This window comes from Gadus morhua, chromosome 11, assembly GCF_902167405.1.
Source record: "Gadus morhua chromosome 11, gadMor3.0, whole genome shotgun sequence".
Classification (NCBI taxonomy): Eukaryota; Metazoa; Chordata; class Actinopteri; order Gadiformes; family Gadidae; genus Gadus; species Gadus morhua.
In genome coordinates this window covers 6,311,228-6,329,956 of record NC_044058.1, presented here as the reverse complement: position 1 = coordinate 6,329,956, position 18,729 = coordinate 6,311,228, and the positions used below count along the sequence as shown (strand labels likewise).

The window sequence follows — 18,729 nt, the reverse complement described above, 5'->3', positions numbered from 1 at the left end:
ACAATGAAGAATTAATCGGAATACAATCAGAGCGACCACACATGAGGGGCTTTTTTGGTCTTGATTTGCAGCCTTTGGAGTTTCTCACATACGTCTATAAACTCTACCAACTGACTGGAACTTTCCACACCCTAAAAGCTCACGCAGTCCCCAGCCTCTCCACATTTGTTTTCCCAGATCATTAAATCCTCCAGATACCTTCCCGCCTTGATCTAGGCTCCACTGAACCACCCCCACCCCTCGGCCCCCTCAACCTTTCCAGTCACTCTGTGACACACCGCACACTTTTATTTTAAAATGGGGGGGGGGGGGGGGGGAGGTTAGCCTATATAGGTGTCAAGAGCCCTCGTGACCCTGGGCCCATTCTGGTCCTTCCCCCGCAATACACTCCTAGTCTGGGAACTTCACCCTTCCTCCCTCTTCCGCAGTATGTCTAATGGTCCTTCCAACCTGCTGACCAACCGCGGTGTTGTGGACAGCACTTCACACGCCAGCTCTGAACCGTCAGACCCTGCAGTTCTCCTCCTCCGCCTAGTCAGGATGTTGTTGTTCTACTCTTCATCTCTCTCTCTCTGCTCCTGTCCTGTTTAACCGGAGCTTACTCTCTCTCTGCTGGCCAAGTGTTGCTTTGCTGTGTGCAGCCGCCGTGCGTTGCCATGACGCCCCTCTTGCCCTCTGTGGTTTGGGGAATTCACCGTTTCCCAGGATGGCTGTTTTTGGAGATAATCTGTGTGTGAGCTTGTGTGTGTGTGTGTGTGTGTGTGTGTGTGTGTGTGTGTGTGTGTGTGTGTGTGTGTAGTGTAGTGTGTGTCAACCGTGTGGTTCAGGGTGTCCTTAACACCGTCTACTTGTTGGACATCATCTGGAGCACATTTTTTTCATTTAAACTATTATGCTGTGGTGCTCTTTAGCTGATCGGTGTCTACGTGTTTGTGTGTCTGCATGAGAGAACTACTAGATATCAACTGTGACTATTCCGACAATGTATAAACGGTTGCCATTAGCCTGTGTGTGCTACCATTTCTGGACTGCTTTCAATTGTAGAATAAACTAACCACTTCCCAAACCCTGGCTCCCGACCACAGCTGACCAAGGTCATCCCACGGTCACACATGAACGCTCACGTGCAGTGCCACTCCTCTCGTGCACATTCTGTTTGTGTGCGGTCAAGTAGTACAGGACTCCCAGACATTTGAGAAGAAAAAAATGACAGCAGGAAATGCCAAGTCATATTTTCCGAAACCCACCCGCCCACACCCTTTTCTCTCTAACACACACGTGCACACACACACACACACACACACACACACATAACGTGCAGACACACGACCACAGTCACAAACAGGCCTCATTTCCAGTGGTGTGAACTCACATCTGTTTCCTGACAACAATAATAGTTAGTGATGGCTTGGGTTGAGACCCCGCTCGCAGGTGTCTTCTCTCTGTCATGTAGAGAAGGACCCGTTGCGTCCTTCTCTACATGACAGAGAGAAGACACCTGCGAGGTGTCTTCTCACGGACCCAATGAGGGGCATTATGTGTGGCGTTTTGGTGCATGGTTTTATTCAGCGACCAGAGGGTTATGCTACTGTATGTGATTAAAAGACTGCACTTTAGTTGTGGGGTGAAAGCCAGGTGGGGGTTAGGTGAGAACTGTGTGAATGCAGCAGTGGCTTGGGCCTGGAGCTTTACCAGACAAAGAGTGCTATTATAACAGGAGCGGACCAAAATTCAGAGACCTGCAGTTTACCTGCAAACCAAGCAGGTGGAAGATGACTTCTACCTCCCCAAATTGAATGTGCTGCTCTGAAACGTGCAGTACACCTGCAAAACCTGCTGAAACACAAGGTTATGGCCAGTACAAGAACAAATCATTTGTAGAGATACATATCTACACACACACACACATTTATTAATTATTTGTATGCATGTATATATATATATATACACACACACACACACACACACACACACACACACACATACACACACTTATAGACATTCTAATTACTTTTTGGATTTGTGGTAAAGCAATCTAATATATATTGACAACTTCACTGAGAAATTGAGATAAGAAAAAAAGTGTTATCTAACCAAATATATACAATGAACACAGGTGGCTGAAGTGTAAATGTGATGAATCTGCTTATCACCAGTTCCTTAAGGTACCTGCTGAAGCACACACAAACCACAAGTGGCCACATATGCAAAGCCACATCAACAGACACATGCACACACACAGAAAAATATTTGAAACACTTTTCCATAAAGTATTTTAGTTCATCACAAACAAGAATCCAAACATTTCCACTCTCCTTAGAAAATTAGCAACAAAATAAGAACAAGACACCATGAATAAATACTGATTATAAATAACAAAGGGATTCAAATAAATAATGAAACAGACGCAAATAGCTGATGTAGTTACACTGGTCTCTGAAGTATACATGTACACTTGATTGCCAAATTTAGTCTTTTCTCTTTAGTCCCTCAACATTTCCCACGTGTAGTTCTTCTAGAGGCTACCTGAACGTCCTCAGAGGTCTTTGAAATACACCTTGGTTAGGGGGAAACCCAGGAATCCCCTTTCTGGCCTCTCCACCTTCACCTCCTCATCCTCCTCCTCGCCTTCTTCTCCGGTCCGCTCTCCCAGCGGCCGGTAGCCCAGCTTCCTGAAGAACACCTCCCCAAGCGTGGACGGGAACGGCACGTGGGCGTAGAGCCTGCAGACCCCGGCCTCCCTCTCCCTGTGCTCCAGGCTCTGGACCAGGAGGCGACCAAGGCCCTCCCTACGGTACCAGGAGCCCACCACCACCCTGCAGATCCTCCTGGTCCCCGGGCGCTTCTCACTCTCCCGGCACACGCAGCCGGCGATCTCGCCGTCGCAGTCGGCCAGCCACACCTGGCCCGCCGCCTCCTCCCGGTCAGGGTCGATCCTCTCCGACGGGGCGGACGCCTCCTCCGTGGTCTTGGGTTTCATCCTCCGCTTTGGCTGGGAATCAAACAGTAAGATGACGGTGAGATCCTTTGTAGCGCTTGCGCTTGTACATTAAAACACAACGTAGCTATTAAGTCATTTTGGCAGACGCTCTTATTCAAAGCCAGTTTTTTGTTCGCTAGTGAGCAGGCGATGGACTTTGGGGTTGGAGCCTGGGACCTCGCGGCAGAAGGTTAGAACACAATCCCCTGACCGTCCTGACACCCTCAAAGAACTGTAACCAACGAGGCGAAGACGACACACCTTTTGTGTGGTTGCTGTCTTGCCGCTGATCCTGGTGTAGGGGTTCTCCAGGATATCGTCCCCGGCCCCCCTGAGGCTGCTGCCCACGTAGTCCCAGCAGGGCCGGCTGGTGCCCAGGACCCCCGTGGCCCTCGGCATGGTGATCTTCAGGAAGACGATGAGCAGGAAGACGGGTATGGCCAGTGCCAAGATGAAGGAGTGGACGACGCAGCGGAGCACTGAGGAAATGATAGCGAGGACGAAGAGACACAGAGGACGGGTGAGGACGTGGAGGATGAGGCGGTTCTCCGTTCCTTCACCTCCTTCCTGGAATGTGGGAGCAAGATGGGTTAGGAGGCTTCGAAGTAGCTGCATGACTCACATCATCTGTGCATGTGTCGTTTACCTACATACCTTGATGAGTGCTTTGACAGTGTCTATGTCATCCTCCTTCATCCTCCGTACCACCACTTGATCCAGCTCCAACTTCACCATGTTTATGCGTTGAATTCATACAGGGGCTCTGTCACACCATTCCAATGGGTCACAAGAAGCACAAACAGTGTGACGTTCAAAAAGCGTCGGAAAGAATGAGTACACAAACGGTTGGAATGCTGTTAAGCTGTGTACATTTACGAAACTAAGTGGTCCTAGAATACACATCGCAGTCTATTTTTATGAAATGCGTTACCTCAGGTTCACAGTGTAGGCTTACGCTACATTTTGATTGTATCTACGCAATAACCCATTTGTTCAAATTCGCAACAAAGACAGATCAGGGATTATTGAAAGGATTTGGAGCGCAGATCTGCACAGTATGAATTCTCTTTGCGTGGGCATCACCACAGGCTACATATCTTTGCACTGCAACACTAGCAATCTGCAGCGAACGCATTGAAAACCATATATGGTTAAGGGCCATGAGTGGCTATTTAAACCGGCGAACCGAAATGCGAACCTCGCTTACCGTTTGCGGTTGTGACGAGTAGTGTTCAAAGTGGACGTAACAATATCTGTATCCACTGTTTGTTGTACTGAAGCAATTGGTTGTCCCAACTTGGGATTGTATGACTTCCAAGTCGTGTCAAATAAAGGATCTGGAATACCAGATCTAAGTGCAGCCACACATCCTAAGTGCATCCATTTACGCCATTTTCGTAGGCATAATTATAACTCCGTACGATGGATGGGACTAGAACAGTAAGATGCGTTCGGAACAACTCGGAAATCGTTTAATTCCCCACCGGGGAGTCAAGACTTGGGGATGGGTTCCCCACGTCGTATTATTAATTTATAGACAATATATTCGAATATATTCTACTTAATAGTTAAGCAGTTATATGTAAGGGTTACAACGTAAGCGTGATTAAAAACATAGATAATTATTGGATAGTTTCTCGGAGTTTTAAAACAGACGATGGGAAACGGAACGTAAATAAGAAAAGAAAAAACACCATCGCCTATACTCTCCCGCTGTTCAATATTTTACAAAAACCCTGACTCAATGAATAATTCAAATAAGGTTACAATGTATCAAGAGTTTTATTAATTATGACTAGTATTTCTTGTGAGGGCGAGCTGTATTACACAAATAGCTTATGTAGGCCTACTCCATAGAGTAGGTCTATAAACCGAGACCGCACCACGGCATTAAGCACAGTAGCAATTGTCTTGAAGCGTTTTCTCTTTGAGTTCTAAGGTGAACTGGTTAAAGAGCACACACACACTACATACCTAAACGCACACACACACGCACATACACACACACTCTTAAACCCATCTGATTTTAATCACTTGGAAAATGGCTTTTCTTGAGTGTCAGGTGTAGTTGGGTCGGGGTCATCCCCATGTTCCACGGGTCCCCGTTTTTCCCAAAAAGGGTCCTATGTTCCCCTGTAGCATTACATACCGGGGAGCATAGGACCCTTTTTCTGAAAAAAGGTCCTATGCTCCCCACTGTTGCGGCGAACATAGAACCCTTTTCTGGGAAAATGGTCCTATGTTCCCCGCAATCTATCAATCTTTAAAAATATTTAAACTTTGACGCGACATTCGCGTGATGACAGCCAATCAGCGTTCAACCGGCAAACTCAGTGCAGTGCTGTCCGGGGTGAACTGCAGCATGGAGGAGAAATATAATATCACGGCCAAAAGCTCTGTGCGCCTCCGGATGGCCGTAGCGCGGGGAGCTCTCGTAGGGATTGGGCTTCTCGGGGTTTGTCTACCGGCGTTGCTATGGTTTCCGGTCTTGTGTGTTCCAACGGTTTATTAGGTAGGCCTATCTAATAAATCTGTCTAATCAATACTTCATTCACTGCCTCTTCCGTGGTCATTACAATATTATGAATAGACTGCGTCGGGTTCTCCGATGTCTCTCCCTCTTCCACAAAAGGTAAAGACATGCAATGGTGGTTATCTCGGCCGGAATTTGGCAGTAATGGTGGAAAAAGTAACAGACCGGGGAACATAGGAACCTTTATTTGAAACAGGGTCCTATTTTCCCCGGTCACATACATATCAGGGAACATAGGACCCTCATTGGGAAAAGCTTTGAACATAGGACCCTTTTTTCAAAAAAGGGTCCTATGTTCCCCAGTCTCATACAAAGAGGGGAACATAGGACCCGGGGAACATAGGACCCGGGGAACATAGGACCCGGGGAACATAGACACGCTCCCGTTAGGTCCATTTCAAACAGTTTTGGCAGTTAAAGTTATCTGTCCATTTGTGTTCTCTGCAGAATTACATTCGTTTCCACATATGTCGTTTTGTTCCATTTTGAAACTTCCTTCCTTCGCTTCGGTCATCTCCAACACCTGCCCCTCCCTTCGCCTATCAGTACCCTCTTCTGATAGGCTTCTGACCTCTATGATAACGATACCCTCCCCTCCTTCCAACTGAAAAATACCTTCCATGGCAGTCCCGTTCTGCCCCATCCTCCCGCTCTCCGAACCACCGCCGCCACCGCCGGACCCCTCTCCTGCCGCGCCACCCTCCCGCTCGATCAGCGCGATCATTTGCATGCCCTCCCCTGCTTCCTGCTGCATCTTGTTCTCGCCCCCCAGTTCAAACACCACTTCCTGCCCGTCCAGAGGCTCCAGACCGCGGCTAGGTGTGCAGGACAGTTCGAGCCGGTCGCCCGCACTGTGGCTGTAGCTAGAGTCCGATGCTAGGTCCTTGTCTTGTGTGTCAGACTTGAAGTGAAGAACAAACGACTCCCCCTGCCCAACCTCCTCCTCCTCCTCCTCACCGCCCCCCCCTGTCCGGCTCAACTCCTGCTTCCCCCCGTCCCACTCCTGCAGCAGCGAGACCATCCCTCCCTTATCGTCCCCCGCCTCTCCCTCCCTCTGCTCCTTGGTCTTGAACTGCAGCACAAACGACTTCCCCTCTCGGCCCCCCGCCCCCTCTCCCGCCCCTTCCAACTGGAACACGTAGGAACCCTGGCTCCCGTTGTCGCTCTTCATCACCTCGTGGCTCAGCTCGTCATCAAAACACAACACAAGCTGCTTCCCCGCCTCGCCCTCTCCCCTCAGGGAGTGCGTGTCCCCCAGAGCAGCAGGGGAGGGGGGGCCGTGGGATGTGGCGGCGTGATGCTTCTGTGGAGGAGCTGGCGACGGGGTTCCTGAGGTAGCTGCGGTGGGGAGCGGCCCAGGGCCACACACACCGGTTTGGTCGGAGCCGCAGGGAGGCGCGCTGGAGAACACCGCCGGTAACGACGCATGTCCTGCGGTGGAGGTGGGGGTGGTGGCATCCGTGCTGCTGGTTGCCATGACAACTGGTGCATTAGAGTGTACAGGTTCCGTCTCCGCGTGGACGCCGGCGGCCGGTTTGGCTTCCTGTATGGCGGCTTTGGTCTTGTGTCCCCGTCGGCCCCTGGCGGTGCGAGTGCTCCTCCCCAGAATGGGCCTGGTGAGGAGAGATTTACTGAGCGCTGCGGTGTGTGTTGCCGGGGCAACGGAAGTGTTTGCATGATTATTGTTAGTGATTATTATCCTGGTCTGCTGCTGCTGCTGCTGGGACATCGCTGAAAACTGTGGCCCCTGGCTCTGGGGGGGACTCAACACAGGTTGGAGCCCTTTGACGGTCTGGACCAATGGGAGGGTCTGAGGCTCCGGCCCCGCCAGGTGGCTGTTTGCAGTAGGGACCAGAATCAAGCTCGGCTGGCCGCCGTTGGAGGAAGGGCACTGGAGGAGGAGGTAGCTCTGGGTCTGAGGAGGGGGAGGCGGGGGTGGGGGAGGAGGAGGGGGCAGGGGGGGCGCCGGGGCCGACAGGGGAATGAGCTGCAGGCCACTGGCCGTCTGGATCATGAAGTAGTTCTGGGAGGTGTTGGGGGGGATGTCCAGCGCCGGTTGGGACACGATCAGGCTGCCATTGTTTCCTGAGGATTCCAGGGTGATGGGGTTGAGCAGGGTGGTGGTGGTGGTCACTCCCCCGACGCTGGCCTTCACCGCCACCCCGTCTTTAGGGGCCCCGCCGGGGCCCAGCAGGGAGGCCCCAGTGCCGTGTGTGCGGATGTGCCGCTGTAGGTAGGAGTGCATGACAAACTCCTTGAAGCAGTAGGGGCACTTGAAGTCTTTGCGCGAGGAGTGTGTGCGGAGGTGTAGCTGGAGGTTGGAGGAGTGTGTGAAGGTTTTGTTGCAGTGGGTGCACTGGAAGGGCCGCTCGCCAGAATGGGTGCGCTCATGCTGCGGACAGTGAGGAAGACATTTAGGATTCACAGTCATTAAAACAAATTGGTTCCTGTTCTTTTTTTATGGCCATCCTTCAACCTCGTTCAAAATGTGACTCAATAGAGACTGGCACAGCATGCATTTTCAGACAATCCCCCACACAAATTACAAAATTATTGTTCAAAATGTGGTCATGGTCCAATAAAGACTATATAAGAAAATATAACAATATCAGAACCAACGGTATTTTTGCCATCGTCAATAATATACCGTATTAAACGCAACCCACCTGTTTGAGGTTTGACGTCTGGGAGAAAGACTTGGAACAGACGGAGCAGGTGTGAGGCCGCAGCCCAGAGTGCATCTGGCTGTGCCTGCGAAGGCAGCTGGTGTTTTTGAAGGACTTTCCACACTCCTTACACACGTACGGCCGCTCGCCCGTGTGCTGCCGCAGGTGGTACTGGTAATGGGAGCTCCACTTGAACGTCAGCGGGCAATGTGGGCACTGGAAGGCCCGTACACCTGTATGCACCTAGAGTGGGAGGTTATATTTAAGTTTCTAGTTATTTGTATTATTTTATTCATCACAGTCACATACTGCCCGAAGATGTTCGCTGGGGGAATTGGGGATTGAACCCGGAGTAAACCCTTAGCCCACTACAATGTCCTGCCTAATCACTTATATATTGGATGAACTATTCGTGATGAACCCTCCATTCACAGAGACAACTTAGCTGCAATGCTAAAAACAGATGGTTATATTATGGTAAACGCAATTAAGGTGTCAGATTATGAGATCTAAAGACGGCTATGAATCGTGGCTGCGGAGGAGATAATGTTGTTCTAGTGTTGGCCTCTTACCCTCTGGTGGATGGAGAGGAGCGAGGACCTCTTGAAGGTCTTCCCACACTCGGTACAGCGATAGGGTCTTTCCCCGGTGTGGTCCCTCATGTGGTACTTCAGGCCCGACGAGCCCTTAAAGGCTTTACCACACTCACTGCAGCGGTAAGGTCTCTCTGTGCACCACATGTGGAGAGGTGAAACCATTCATTACACATGGTGACGCTTTGTACAGATTGTTTGGCTGGACCAAAATAAACTATATAAAGAACGGTAAAGGAACTGGGTAGAATGCTTGCTTCCTTGACAATTATTAAAATCAAGAAACAAAGCCCCACTTCGAAATTTTGGGATTTAATAAAGTGATGCTAATAAAGCAATACGTTGTTGGATCTGAAACATTACTATACTACTATTACCATGTCATTACTAACTTATTACAGAGGAAACCCATGAATTAACAAATCAATTATAAACGTAGGGTCATGCCCACAATGTTACCACCTAAACCTATATTATTATCTAATTGAGATTGTGCCATTTAAAAATGTAATATTGATTCACTGGAGGAGACAGTCTGTTACCTCCAGCCGGCGGTGGCTTGCCGGCCGCCGTCCTCTTGGCCGCCTTGGCCGACTTGGGCGCCTGCTCCTCAGCCTCCTCGCCGACAGTGAGGATGTTGACGTGGATCTCCCTCTGGCCCTCTTCCTGCTGCTTGTCCCCCTGGCCGGGGGATGAGGGCATGGGCAGAGACAGGGACAGCGAAGGCGGGCACACGATCTCAGCCTCCGCCTCGGCCAGCAGCCTCTGCTCAGGGGTGTGGGAGTGCTGGTGGGTGAGCAGCGAGGACAGGAGGGGGAAGGAGCGGTCGCAGGCCGAGCAGCTGAACTGGGAGCGGGACTGGGACGAAAGAGAGTGCATCTGCAACACATGAACACACCACATTTATAAACACACACACGCATCAGGGGATCTGCAGGTTTCAGCAAGTCAAATTTAAGACTTAAGACATTTTTTAATACCACCTTGAATGAGATTGAAGACCTAAACCACTCGATGGTGGGGGTTGGCAACAGACGTTAGCCAACTTCGGAAACGGACGTCTTCCAACCAACTGTCCTTGAATTTGCACCTACCCATTGTCGCAGACTAGCTAGCAAGCACGTAGATAATCGTTCATATATGCAGCTAGCAAGAAAGAAGCCTCTCTACATGTCCTTCCTGAAAAGTCCCACGAGAAAAATAAATAGTCCTGCCCCGACAAATTTAAGACCTTGAGTTACAGTATTTAAGACCGGCATATGACATTTGTAACGAATTTAAGACTTTTTAAGGCCTTAAATTTAGAAACATGAATTTTTTAAGGATGCGCGGACACCCTGCATACATCATGACTATATCCGATATTTTGGAGACAGCTTTTCTGTAGTTATTCATACATTATTAATTGAATCTTTCTTTTTAAATTTACTACTGTCCTGTGCGTGCAGCGGTCAGTCAAATATATCTTCATTGTATGGCCCTTAATTACAATTACAGCCTCAAAGGGCTTCACAGGCCACCGTTAATTCACAAGTGTTGTGACACCCAACATTAATAAAATAACATGTTATTTTATTAATAACATGTTATTTTATTTAATTTAGACGGTTAAAAGCCACTCGCACCAGCGAGACATGTCTGTTGAGGCCTCCGCTGGTCTTGAAAGCCTTGCTGCAGTAGTTGCACTGCAGGCCGGCCACGGGGTTCCTGGAGTCTGTTTGGACCGTCTCTGAGGCCGGTGACACCTCGGTGAAGCTGTGCAGCAGGTCGTACTGAGCCTGGGTGGTTCCCACGTTCTGTGGACACGTGGAAGGAAACACATACAGGAACAATACTTTTCAAAAGGTTGAGCCTTGGATTTGATTGTGACATTGCATGGTCACAGACTTTGTAGCCGATGCCATAGTTTATATCATCTATATTAGAAGTATGGACATCGGCAATTATAGGGATCAAAATGATTATGCCAACAGTTTATAACATACTTATAATAACTTCATAATCCAATTTTGCCATGACTTGATCACGTACCGTGTTATCCCCATCGCCCCCCTCGGTCAGCCCTAGGAGTTCTTCGGCAGTGTGTCCATTCTCCCCCACCGTAGTGGTCTCCACCACCTCCTCAAAGTCCGCCAGCAGGTGACCCGCTCCCACCAGCCCCACACCCACCATGGCCGAGTCGCCTCCATGGCCGGCCTCCCCCCCTCCCCGGTGTCCGTTGGGACCCATGTGGTGCGCCTGGTGCTCCTCCAGCTCTGTGCGCGTGCCGAACGTCTGGCTGCAGGTCCCGCAGCTGTACAGCAGCACGCTGGCCCCCGTGTCCGTACTCAGGTGCACCTCCGTCCCGATGGCCCGGGGCGGGCACACCTCCTGCCCCGAGGAGGAGAGGGTCAGCTGGGGGAGGTTCTGGCCACCGGAGGAGGCGGCCGACATGAACACCTCCTCCATCCCTACGCCGACCGTCCCCTCGGGACTGACGAAGCCCACCATGTCCGTCAGCATGGACGACGTCACCTCCCCCGGCTCCACCACCATCTCCACCATCTGTGCGGCGGGTTCTCTGACCGGCGCACCCATCTTGCCCTCCTTTGCCGCCCCGGCACCGCCGGCGGCGTGGGAGTTCTTGTGCAGCGCCAGGTTGGATGAGTGGGTGAACCGGCGGCCACAGTCGCTGCACGCGTAGGGCCGCTCCCCAGTGTGTATGCGCATGTGCTGTCGCAGGTTGGTCGACTGCGTGAACGCCTTGTTGCAGACGCTGCACGTGTACGGCTTGAGGCCAAGGTGCACATTCTTGTGCCGCCGCAGGCTGCTGGAGTTCTTGAAGGCCTTCGGGCAGCTGTCGCATGGGTACGGGCACTCGCCCGTGTGCTGCCGCAGGTGGTACTGGTAGTGTGAGCTCCACTTGAACGTCAGCGGGCAGTACGGGCACAGGAAGGTGCGCAGGCCGGTGTGCACGCTCTGGTGGACCTGGTGGAACAAACGACACACAAGACTCATTGGGACTGGATTGTCGTATCAGTGGCTTTTTGTTCAAACAATGTATTGTGATGATGACCAGGGGAGTGTTTGGTCTCACCTGCAGCAGAGAGGAGCGCTTGAAGGCTTTGCCGCATTCCCCACATGGGTACGGCTTCTCACCCGAATGAGACCTGAGAGAATGGTATCTATTAAAGAGGACTTTAGGATGACAGCATGCAGGTCAATATCCCTACGCATTTACACAACATTATAATTCTAATTAATTGCAATTCTAAAAGTGCTTTACAGTCTGTCTGTCTGTCTGTCTGTCTGTCTGCCTGTGTGTCTGTGTGTCTGTCTGTGTGTCCATCCCACACCTCATCTACCATGTACTGGTTTGCGGGATGCTCTACAACAAAACAGATTTTGTGGCATGAACGTATTAGCATGAACATATGTAATAATACATCAGAGCTTAATGCCACCCATCCATTAACTCCCTGTTTCTTCACAGTAAAATGGCACAGAAGCAACCCATTAAGGAAGCACCTCTGGTGGTAGAGCAGCGCCGAGGAGCCCTTGAAGGCCTTGGGGCAGAGGTTGCAGCGGTACGGCCTCTCGTTGTTGTGGCTACGCTGGTGGTGCGTCAGCCGTGATGACCAGCGGAAGCTCTTGCCACAGACCAGACACTGGAAGGGATGGTCCTGCTCCTGGTGCTGGGTCGACCCCGACACCGATGACGACGTCACCATCTCCAGGACCACCTCCGCGCCGCCCTCCACCACCTCCTTCTCTCCCTCCACCAGTACCCCTGGATCACCCTCTTCCTCACCGTCCTCCCCCGAGCCCAGCAGGGAGGGGAAGTGAGAGAGAGAGGTATTGGACTGGCCAGGTAAGAGCTCTGTTTGGTCCACCAAGGTGGTCACAGAATTAGCCATCCCCCCTCAGATGCCCATGTGGAGCACGACACGCTGGAACCAGTAATGAGGCTTAGGGTTATTCCTTCAGCAGGAGCATTGCTTCTTCTTTCCCTCCTTCTGTTTGGCATTAAATGTCTGTAGAAACCAGCTGTAGTTCCAAATAGCAGTTTGATATTCTGTTGAGGCAAAACATGAATAAAAACATATTAGAAATAGAATTGCCTATTGGAAAACGTGGACTCAGCAGGAAACTTAATATCGAGGCAGCGTAACGCCGCCCCCTTTAAATTCCATCCTCTCTCCAGAGTTACCCCTCCCTCCGATGTTTAAACATTCCCTCTCAGTTGTCTTTTCCTCCATCCTGTTTATGACAGTCCCCGCAGTGCGGTGTAAAGGAGGACATAAACAATGCCAACAGCCAATAATAAAATACCTTCCACGTACAAGCCGCTATGTTAGAAAACAGTTAAACACGTATAGGGAAACATTATTGATTTAACTACCAAAACAAACCTGGCCTGCAGATTTAACCAAGCCCTCGTCAACGGCGAGCAGCGGCGATTAATAACTGCAATCTATTTTACATCAAAAAGAGTGAAACACTCACCTTTATACATTAGGTCATTGGCCGACTACATTGTTAATATTTTAGTGCATTCTGGTTCCGCAGTGCTAATCCACACAACCTTAACAATAAACCCAGCTCAAACTAACTAGCTGTTGTCCACCAGATGCCGCCTTCTAAGAACAGCGATTGCTATTGGACGAGACGGACAACAAATGAACGACTCCTATTGGACGAGCGCTAAGAACAGTACGGCTTGCAATGATAACCTTTTTGACATGATTATCAACTGTTTATTATCTTGAAATTGGAAAAAAATCGTGAATTCTATTAAAATTCTATATAAATTTTCCTTTCAACTGGAAAACAATTTGCAATCGTCTTGATCTGTACAATGTAATATTTTCAACTTGTAGAAGGCTTTATGGGTAATGTAGTATTATTTTGCAATCTGACCTGAACTCCTTTGTTGAACGAGTTTCTAATCAGGTAGAAATCATCCATGTAATGTTATTCAATTGAATTCAACACATACTCTCTTGTGCTCATTTTTTATTTGATTTTATTTTGCTTGATTTGAATATTTCACATTGAGGCCAATCAGTATGTTGAAGTCATAATTGTGTTACAGCAATAATTTAAACATGATTGTACAATTGTAAATAAGATTAAAAATAGTATAAAAGTACAAAAACAGAGGAGACTCGCTCCTGTTCAGCGCAAAAATAAATAGTTCCACTAAAGTAACTTAAATAAATAGGCAACAAATACTAAAATAGAATAATATTAAAATGGACAAAATGATAGGTATATTATTAACGGTATTCTAAATTATGTTATATAAAACAATATAATATACAATTAATAATAAACAACATTGTATGCAACAATTGACATTCTTGTACATTTGTGTACAACTGCAGAACCAGGGTATCACAATACATGGTATTTTAAGGCTTTGGGTGCAAGTTGTATGTGGTGGTGTCAGTTATAAAAATAAAACAAAATAATTACGTATTCATTCTCCACCCTAAGGCACAGTTTCAAAATCATCCCATTCATCCAATAGGCTCATGCTAACAAGTTTGTGCAAAGTTTCTAATCAGATCCATCAGTGCTCAACAACAGGGCACATTCACTTGACCACAATGTTAGATATGCTCCTCCTCATTCAGATTCGGAGGAACAGCCACTGTAAACACATATTTCAACCCACGGTACAAAATAACTCTCCTTTGATTTCTGAGTGCCATCCTAGATAAATGTGATTTCTGAAGCCATAATTTAACACCACCATGAATAAGGTGCAAATATATTAACCCTTGAAATGTTTATTTGAAAAGTGTGTAGCACTTTGATGAAGTAGAAGGAAGAGAGACCGAAAATACTTCACTATTCTAAATGTTTTCTACTACTAAGGGTTGCAGTGAGGCTATGTTAAGGAAATGCTTCTGTGGGTGCTGGTAATGCTTTTTAAGGGTTCGATTAGATCGCGATAAAGGATTAAAAATCTAGAGATATAGACCATGTTTATAAAGACATAAAGTTAAGAGCAAATCAGTACAAAATTTAATAAATAATATTAAATAATTTAACAATAAATAAATAAATACATAAATAATGTGGTCATGAACAATGCATTCAAGAAATATTATTTGAAAACTTGAACATTTCATCTAAAAACAATTGGCAGTTCCCCTTAAGGCAAATCTTTGAAAGCCTCATCTCTGTGTCGTATGGGGCATCCATTTAGGCTCTGGTGGAATGACTCGTTCCCCAATAGAAATTTTCTGTCTTGAAGTTTGGACTTCTCATGGTTGCTAGTGGCTACAGTGCCCATTGATATGATCTCGATAGCCCTTTGCCTGATGTGTGGGATCCAAGCATCCATGATGGTTCTGAAACCATAAAAGTAGTCCAGCGAACCTTAAGGTGCAGCAGAAGCCTTGGGTTTAAGGCTGATGAATGCCCGGTACGCCCAATCACAGAACAGTTTAAACTGCTGAAGGAGCTCATGGGATGACTGTAGAACATCAAACTGGTACGGGAGGCTGGTTGGGAGAGAGGGAGCCACGTGGGGTAGCCTTGAGGCGCCCGCAGTCACGATCTACAGGAGAGACAACACAGGGACCCGTTAGTTCACAACGTAACTATAGGATGGAGCATTTCAGACTCTAGGGGACGCCGATACACTAATATCATATACAGGTTTTTTTTTGAGGGATCAACAATCACCTGACGGTTGAGGAGGTTCATCAAGTTTTTCATCTCTCTGATGATCTCTGCCAGTTTGGGCAGTGACGGATGTTGGTGCTTCTTGGACACTCGGTTCAACCACTCAAAGTGGTGCTCAAACAGCTTCAGGTCAGCATGCAGCTTGGACAGAGTGGGCTTCAACTGGAGAGGAGCGAGAACAGAGACTTAGATATTTTGAATGCATGTGTTTGAGTCTGTTAGAGTGTCATCATATTATTGGATTGACTGGCACATCCATACATTCACTTATCTACACCATATAAACACACGTAGGCCTACTATTGCTTAGTGTGTGTGGGCTCGGGGGTGGAGGGAGCAATAAGAGTGTCCTTCAAGCCAAGAGCCAATAGGAGTTGAGTGTTTACCTCAAGGTTCTGGAGGTCGCTGGCTGCTCTCTGGCTCATGGCTGGCAGGGTCCTGAATCGGTGGGGCTCCAAGTCTGCATCAAACGCATGCTCCCTCTGAGAGAAAGGAGACAACACAAAGCCCCCGGTCAATAGTGTTCATCAGCACAATGTTTGAACTCTGAAATAAGCCAGGGGAACAAGTATTAATACAGCGCCTGGATCGGATTTCCACTCTCTGTGTTGGAGAAAGATGCTAACTTTCGCGAATGTGCAGTTAACCGGGTCAGTGTGAATTCAACCACATCTAGCCTCCCCAAACATCAACCATAAGGACCAGTGAGCTGAACACACAGAATGTTTTCTACAGGGAGAGCAAGAAAGAGACACACAGAGACAGAGACAGAGAGACAGAGAGACAGAGACAGAGACAGAGACAGAGACAGACAGACAGACAGACAGACAGACAGACAGACAGACAGACAGACAGACAGACAGACAGACAGACAGAGCAAAACAACATATGCCGTGACTAAGAGAGCAAAGGGCTGGGATAGACAACAGTGGGCAGCAGGGAAACTCCAGGATCAAAGCCTATAAAAAGCTATGATGACGCAGTGCCACTGACCAGCTGTACGAGCGCCTACATACTGTACTCCCAGACTAAGGCTACTCTCTGTCCCCACTAGAGGGCGTTAGGCTACCTGACTGCACATTCCTGAGTTGTAGCGTACCTACTCTGAAGTGAACAACAGGTTTATTAAATAAGGACAGATTCAATAGGGATGAGAGTAAACAGTGAGGATTGATATGAGGTGTGTGTGTGAAGACAATGCAACGGCATGATGCAGTCCACCTGTGTAATAAGAGGTGGGTCATGTGGGCTCCCTAAGCCTCCTGAGTCCATCATGCTTTCTTTATCCCTGATGCGTTGTCTCGCATCTCACTCACAGACGTAAGTGCTCACTTATCTCTGTGGTCCGGTCTCTTCCTTTTGTGTTCTCCCAAGGCTCAACTCTCCTCCCATCCTCTTTTTTCCCCATCTAATCCTCTCTCTTTCTGGGACCTTTTCATCTCCTGTGGGTTGTTTCCCCTCGTCTTTCCCAGCCTCTAATTGGGTCTTTTATCCTGTTTCTTTTGGGCTCTTTCTATCCTGTTTCTTTTGGGCTCTTTTTATCATGGATCATTACCTCACCAAACAATTTCTTCCTGAATGCAAATGCAGGAATGTGATAAATCTTTCAGATTTGTATCAGGTCATTCTGCTGTGGCGACAGAAAAGGCAAACACCAAGCACTGCATCCACACTACCGCGATTGGATATAAGTTTGACCCGTGAAGGTGCTCACTTGCACCTACAAGTATGCACACCAATGTCAGCATATGCATCTGTATACATTCAAATATTGAACAAAATAAGGACTTGCATGCCATATAAATGTTTTTTTTATTTGTTATTTCTTTCTTTAACATCTCATGTTTCTTGCTGCCTCTGAATATTGGCGATTATATTGCTTTCTTGCATTGGGCCCTCATTTAGCTATCCTAAAAGATCCAGATACAAAGCTACCGATAGCGTAGCACTGCTTATCTTATATCAACAGACACATGAAACACACACACACACACACACACACACACACACACACACACACACACACACACACACACACACACACACACACACACACACACACACACACACACTATACAAATCAACAAGACTAGAGAGTATGAAGCTATTTTGGATTTCAAGCCCTTGTACAAAAGATTTAGGATTTGCATATCGCAAAAATAGATTCTGCCTCAGTCATGTGTAGCCAAAGATCCACAGATATGATTTCACGTTCTTCTCACCTGTTAAAACACAGTGTGATACACGATCGCCCGCTCAGAAAAACCATTGCCAGAGGTCTAACAATTGATTCCCTGGCCCACCTTACCATCAACAACACAAATACTTGCCAGAATAAAAGAACAAGCCTATGTATTGCATTTCATATTAGAGAGAAACATTGAAATGTTCTCTTGTCTCTTTAGGGGTAAACATGTTTGTATATCAACAGGCACATGATATACTTTGCTTTCATCCTGCAGATGGTATGCTTGGCAGAGCCATGTTCTGTGATAATAAGTAAAGGATGGATGAATCCTTTATGACCCAGGATAAATAACATTCCAATCTTATGCCTCCTTTGCCTTGTTGGCTGTCTATTATCCACTAACATGAAATACTTTTCTGCTTGAATCAATAACAACTAATAGTTTTTACATATACAACCCAAGTGTTAGGGTGTACCCCAATTGAATGCCCATTAGGTCTATAATTCGATTTGAACCAATGAGGTCAGTTTCATGACCAGGAGGTGCTGAGTAAGCCTCAAATAATTTGTCCTCTCTTGTATCCCGTGAGGATTAAACGTGAGATCACCCTCCTTAGCCTCTGCTGCTCTGATCACATCTCGAAGGTAGCCTTCGGCTCTGCTGTGCTGTGCCCTCGTCACTGAAATCTGCTTAATAAGAAGCAGGCAGCGCTCTCAGCAACGCTCTCTCTTGTACCACAGCATGATGCAAAAAAAACTATTTGGGGAATTGTAAAGCTGACATTTTCCAACAGGCAACACTAATAACAATCAAGGTGGACTGATGCACCAGTCTCCAGCATCATCCTCCACACTCCACACTTCCTCTTCGATTAGCCTCAATGAGTGATCTTGTTAGTCCCCGACCAACAGCAACAATTAGCCCTCACCGTGACATCACGGCTACTTACCAGCAGGTCTTGCGTGAGTTTCAGTAGATTTTTGGTCTGATTGGACAATCTATCAAGATCTTGGGGCTGGAGCTTCCGTTGCTGGACCGGAGAGGCCGACGAGAACACGGGCAGCTGAGCCAATAGTAGCGAGAAAAGGAG

The 18,729-nt window shown here is 47.9% G+C and overlaps 3 protein-coding genes across 6 annotated transcripts in view; all 3 read right to left on the bottom strand.

Moving 5' to 3' along the window:
• Positions 1-2,256: 2,256 nt before the first annotated feature.
• nat14 (N-acetyltransferase 14 (GCN5-related, putative)) lies at positions 2,257-6,266 on the bottom strand. Of its 3 annotated transcripts, none has more exons than XM_030370844.1 (4): positions 6,129-6,266; positions 3,635-3,743; positions 3,242-3,547; positions 2,257-2,992 (listed from the first exon to the last, which is right to left on the bottom strand). In XM_030370844.1, the coding sequence occupies exons 2-4, from the start codon at positions 3,713-3,715 to the stop codon at positions 2,537-2,539; spliced, it is 843 nt and encodes a 280-aa protein (XP_030226704.1). In that variant the 5' UTR covers positions 3,716-3,743; positions 6,129-6,266; the 3' UTR covers positions 2,257-2,536. The 3 variants fall into 3 exon arrangements, with proteins under 3 accessions (XP_030226704.1, XP_030226703.1, XP_030226705.1); XM_030370843.1 differs by lacking the exon at positions 6,129-6,266 and adding an exon at positions 4,188-5,205; XM_030370845.1 differs by lacking the exon at positions 6,129-6,266 and adding an exon at positions 3,912-4,164.
• znf628 (zinc finger protein 628) lies at positions 5,684-13,408 on the bottom strand. The gene is made up of 9 exons (XM_030370842.1): positions 13,258-13,408; positions 12,280-12,826; positions 11,849-11,921; positions 10,804-11,739; positions 10,398-10,568; positions 9,315-9,651; positions 8,752-8,906; positions 8,180-8,422; positions 5,684-7,905 (listed from the first exon to the last, which is right to left on the bottom strand). The coding sequence occupies exons 2-9, from the start codon at positions 12,666-12,668 to the stop codon at positions 5,911-5,913; spliced, it is 4,299 nt and encodes a 1,432-aa protein (XP_030226702.1). The 5' UTR covers positions 12,669-12,826; positions 13,258-13,408; the 3' UTR covers positions 5,684-5,910.
• Positions 13,409-13,752: 344 nt separating this feature from the next.
• The window catches only part of il11a (interleukin 11a), a 6,022-nt gene continuing 1,045 nt past the window's right edge, over positions 13,753-18,729 (bottom strand). For both annotated transcript variants that reach the window (XM_030371415.1, XM_030371414.1), the window contains exons 2-5: positions 18,589-18,729; positions 15,837-15,932; positions 15,451-15,612; positions 13,753-15,322 (exon numbers count right to left, since the gene is read on the bottom strand). The exon at positions 18,589-18,729 is cut by the window's right edge and continues 23 nt beyond it. In XM_030371415.1, coding sequence (XP_030227275.1) covers positions 15,143-15,322; positions 15,451-15,612; positions 15,837-15,932; positions 18,589-18,729 — 579 coding nt within the window. In that variant the 3' untranslated portion in view covers positions 13,753-15,142. The remainder of the gene's footprint in view (positions 15,323-15,450; positions 15,613-15,836; positions 15,933-18,588) is intronic.

Coding starts and splice junctions, on each gene's coding strand:
- nat14 (XM_030370844.1), bottom strand. CDS start 3,715: ATGGTGAAGTTGGAGCTGGATCAAGTGGTGGTACGGAGGATGAAGGAG. Junction 3,548..3,634: donor CTGTCAAAGCACTCATCAAG/GTATGTAGGTAA, acceptor CCCACATTCCAG/GAAGGAGGTGAAGGAACGGA. Junction 2,993..3,241: donor AGACAGCAACCACACAAAAG/GTGTGTCGTCTT, acceptor TTTGATTCCCAG/CCAAAGCGGAGGATGAAACC.
- znf628 (XM_030370842.1), bottom strand. CDS start 12,668: ATGGCTAATTCTGTGACCACCTTGGTGGACCAAACAGAGCTCTTACCT. Junction 11,922..12,279: donor GCGCTGCTCTACCACCAGAG/GTGCTTCCTTAA, acceptor CCATTCTCTCAG/GTCTCATTCGGGTGAGAAGC. Junction 11,740..11,848: donor AGCGCTCCTCTCTGCTGCAG/GTGAGACCAAAC, acceptor TTGTTCCACCAG/GTCCACCAGAGCGTGCACAC.